Source organism: Octodon degus, unplaced genomic scaffold, assembly GCF_000260255.1.
Source record: "Octodon degus isolate 3935 unplaced genomic scaffold, OctDeg1.0 scaffold00026, whole genome shotgun sequence".
NCBI lineage: Eukaryota > Metazoa > Chordata > Mammalia > Rodentia > Octodontidae > Octodon > Octodon degus.
The window spans coordinates 5256199-5260893 of record NW_004524602.1 but is presented as its reverse complement, the minus strand read 5'-3'; the positions used below and the strand labels follow the sequence as shown (position 1 = coordinate 5260893).

Genomic DNA, 4695 nt, shown 5'->3' with positions numbered 1-4695 from the left:
AGGAAGAATGTATGCAATGTGTTAATTATTGAAACTGTCCTACCTATTTGGTTTGAAACTGTCTCAATGCTATTTGTTTCTCAATAAAATCATGGAAAAAAAAAAACATAATCTTAAGTGAAATAAATTGAACATACATTTAAGATTTTTTTTTTTTTTTTTGCAGAACTGGGGATTGAACTCAGGCCCTTGCACTTACCAGGGAAGCGTTTATTCCACTGAGCCATCTCCCTAGCCCCTGAACATACATTTAAATATCACAGTTTATCTTCTGTGAAAAACCCAAAGGGTAAATAAGGACCAAAATGGATGACAATATAAGAAAGTAAGGAGAAAATGTTCAAATGGAAAGGAGATCAAGGAAGGCAGAAAGGAGTGGAGGAAGGAAAGGGGGAAAATAGGAATTACAAAAAAAGAATGGAAAGAAAACACTAGTGAGGCTGCAGGAGTAAAAAGGAACACTTCTACATTGTTGGGAATGAAAACTAGTACAGCCATGATGGATGGAGAGCCATCAAAAAACTGAAAATAAAACTTCCATTTGAGGGTCAGGGAGATAGCTCAGTGGAACAAGTGCTTTCTTGGCAGGCAAGTGCAAGCTCTTGAGTTTGATCTCTGGTACCGAAAAAAAAAAAAAAATTCCATTTGACCCAGCTATTCCCCTGCAAGCTATCTTCCTGAAAGGCATCATGTCACAGTGATATATCACACCTGCGCTTAGAGCTGCACCACTCATAACAGCTAAATCTTGGAACTGACCTCTACGTCCATATGCAGATAATAGATAAAGAAAATGTGTATTTGTCTCCAATGGAACATTACTCTGCCATAAAGAATAACCTTGTCATTTTTTTTCTTTCTGCGGTACGAGGGATTGAACTCTATAACTTCGAGTCATTTGTAGGAAGATGGATGTATCTTTAAGACCATAATGTTAAGTGAAATAAACTAGATACATAAGCTTAAATGATTTTTTATGTGAGAAACCCAAGGTAAAAAAAAAACAAAAAACAATTTAAAGAGCAAAATAAAGAATAGATAACAGAAACCAAAGAGCTACATCTTCAGCAAATGGGAGAAGAATCTAGAGAGGGAGAGTGATTGGGCATGGTGGAGCATGCCTGTAGTTCTAGAACTTGGAAGAAGGCAGAAGGATCCATTATGAGTATAAGGCCAGCCTGAACTACATAGTGAGTTCAAGGCCAGCCTAAAGCACATGGCAAGACCCTGACTCAAAAAAAAAAAAAAAAAAAAAAGGGATAGAGAATAAGAGAGAAACTAAAACAAATTAAGTTGTATTGTGGAAATGTTCCATCTCCCTATGAAGAACGTACTGCAAACATGTACCAATAAATTTTTAAAATATAGAAACATCAAATTCATGTTTTTGTATAAATAATTACATACAGAAATATTTATGATCAGGTGTAGTGGCACACTCCTGTAATCCCAGCATTTGGGAGGCTGAGGCAGGAGGCTCACCATTTGTTCAAGGCCAATGTGAACTAGAGGGAGGCCCTGTCTCAAAAAAACAAAACAAACAAATAAAAAGAAATTTATAGATACATATTTACACACAGGTTATACGTGTATTTTTCCTTGATCTGTCATGTTAGAGGGCCTATAAGAAACAACAACCCATCTGATGAGGTAAACATGGCAACACGGTAAGTTAGCCCCGAAAACATGACAAATCATCACTGCAGCAAGAGAGTAAAGTAACAAAGATTTTGATGTACGATTAACTATGGTGAGAGATGAGAACCCTTTGGTCATATTTAACCCATCATTAGAAGTGGTGTCAAAAATAATTAAGATGTATCACATATGTGTACCAAACTAGATGAACGTATCACTATGTATTGCAAACACATACTAATTTAAATTTTTTAAAAGCAGTAGGCTTTCTCTTCACCCACCCATCTTCAAGTAAAATAATCTTACTATGAAAAAAAAAAAAAATCTTAAACATGGAGCAAACAAAACTAGCATAGGCCCAAAACATTACACACACCACAATGGAAATAGTCACCCTATCCACTATATCAGGAATTATGAATGTAATAACAACTGGGAGGTAGGGTACAAAACCCAAATTAAAGATTTGTACTGGCATACACAATGTAGGAGAGATTTCAGAAGAAATTCCTCTTTTGAAAACACTTTTAAAAAACTGTATGTAATAACATTATCAGTAGAAAGAAAAACTAAGACGTCATTGATTATTCGAAATGACAACTATATGCATAATCACTCACTTCTAGCAATTCTGAGACAACAGGTAGAACTTCAGGATTACAGATATCAATGGAGTCATCCCGGTATGTCTTCTTTTTATAACAGATATTACCCAAATGCAATATTGCTGAGAGGAGAGAGAAAATCCTGTGAAAATAAAAGCACAAATTATAGCTTCTTGCACATGTGTAGTCTCAAAATTCAATTTATTCCAAAATAAGTAAACTAACCAGTTATTACAGTATATAATATTTAGAAAAATATAAGAATAACTAAAATGTACTATTTACTGTGTATCAGGTACTGCAAAACGTGCTATACTTGACCTTACTTCATTATTTGCCATTAACATCACTGTTTCAAGAGGATGACATTCTATTGCCCAAATTTTCTTACTTTTTAACAACTCCATTTTTTTAAATGCTATTTTTTTTTTGCCTAGAATGCCTTTTCCATGAATTATGTATTTCAGAAAACCTAAATCAGACTCTCCAAAGAAAAGGCCTTAGAATCTGCACTTTAATCAGATATCCTAGTTGACTTCTATAATCATCTATTTTAAATATTTTCCTATATCATATTAATGATATAGTAGGCAAATATTTTTTAACACAGTTTCAGGCCAGTAAGTGTATTACTAGCACCAGGATGCTACTGTGAAATACTTCCTTTGGCCTCCCTTGCACACTTCCCTCCTCAGCATGGGACACAAGGCCTTCAGACACGAAGTAATCCCCCCATGGGTACACTACACACCAGCAGCTCCAGCTGACACAGGAACCTTATTGCATTTATTTCCTATCTCTCATCAGCTGAACCTGAGAACTTTCTATCAAAATATTCCTGTGTTTCTCTCATCGTAACATGATCATGATAGCATCGCAATTCATTCATCTTGCTGCCAGGCACCTCAAAACCACTGGTGTTGAAACTAGCAAGAACATGTTAAATAAATCATGTTATATTAAACATGTTTTCCTTCTCCCTACAATTAAGCTTACTGAAATACTAAATTCATTATCTTCACCTCATTATTTCTATTCATTGCCTCACTTGGCCTCTGCTACACACTAACATGACTCAGCTTTAACTTCTCTGACCATTTCAGAGGCACTCAACACAGATGAACACACCATTCCAAATCTCCTCTTTCAGCACATCTTCATACTCTGCCCAGCAATTTTCTTAGGATAAAATAAATCTGATTTATTATGGAAATTAAACTACATTATCTTCCTAAAATTAAGAAATATTGGCTGGAGGAACAGCTCAGCGGCATATACACCTGTCTTGCAAGCCCATGGTTATGAGTTCAACCCTCAATATTTTTTAAAAAATAATAAATATATATATATATATATATATATATATATATATATATAAATAAATAAAGCAAGAGGGTTGGGAAGATAGCTTGGCAGTCTAAGCATCTGCCTGGCAAGCGCAAAGACCGGGATTCAATCCCCAGTACAACATGTCATGCAGGGCACTGAAACCAGGTATGGTGGCACATGTCTATAATCGCAGCATTGGGGAGACTGAGACAGCAGGATCATTATGATGATCCTGTTGCATAGCAAGACCCTGTACCAAAAAAAATTATTAAAAAAAAAATAAAGCAAGATACTGCAAGATACATTTTGAATTATCATCTAATTCATAGGCCTAATTTTTCAAATAATTTAAAATTTTTCCATGTTTGAATCAAAAGATTCAAAGAGAATACAAGTCAGTTAAAAAGGAGTAATTTCATACAAGTATTCTGGTATGAATTAGAAAGTAAACTCAGTATCAACAGAAACATTATTAAAACTATAGTGACACAATTTATGGCAAACTTTTTTAAACTTAAGCTTATATAACTAATTTTTTTCCATATCTTAGGATCAATAATCAGCCAATTAATATTCTCACACACAAAAATGTTACATATTCTCCAGCAACAATGAATGCCATATAATTCATCTAATGCATTATAAACCAGTATTAAAAAGATTTAAAAGTATGAATACAAATCTCTCTTTTCAAAAGGCTTATAATCTTGCATTGGGAGATAATTATTGGTCCAGCCAAATAGCTCAACAGATTTAAGCACCTGCAAACAAGCACCGAGGCCAGAGATTTCAATCCCAGGGCCTGTCGGGCCAGCCCCGCCCCCTGGGTGTATTGAGACTGGGTGCAGTGGTGCACACCTGTGATCCCAGCTCTTGGGAGGCTATAAACAGGCGAATCACTACAAGTCCAATCTAGTAATGAGACACTGAACACCCTGTAGACCCTTCCCTAAAATACCCAAAAAAAGAGAGATAATTATTATACTAAGGGACATACATTTTAAAATACAAAAGGCAGAAATAGCATGATTATGGATATTTTTCATTTAAAAAGGGCAGGATATGTAATGCTTTAAAGAGTAAGATTTTTGAGAGCGCAGGTCCAGCGAGTGAGTGAGGCAAC

The 4695-nt window shown here is 35.2% G+C and overlaps 1 protein-coding gene across 4 annotated transcripts in view; it reads right to left on the bottom strand.

The window, feature by feature from the left end:
* The window catches only part of Myo9a (myosin IXA), a 227184-nt gene that overhangs the window by 197019 nt on the left and 25470 nt on the right, over positions 1–4695 (bottom strand). For all 4 annotated transcript variants that reach the window (XM_023712466.1, XM_023712464.1, XM_023712465.1 and 1 more), the window contains exon 3: positions 2259–2385. In XM_023712466.1, coding sequence (XP_023568234.1) covers positions 2259–2385 — 127 coding nt within the window. The remainder of the gene's footprint in view (positions 1–2258; positions 2386–4695) is intronic.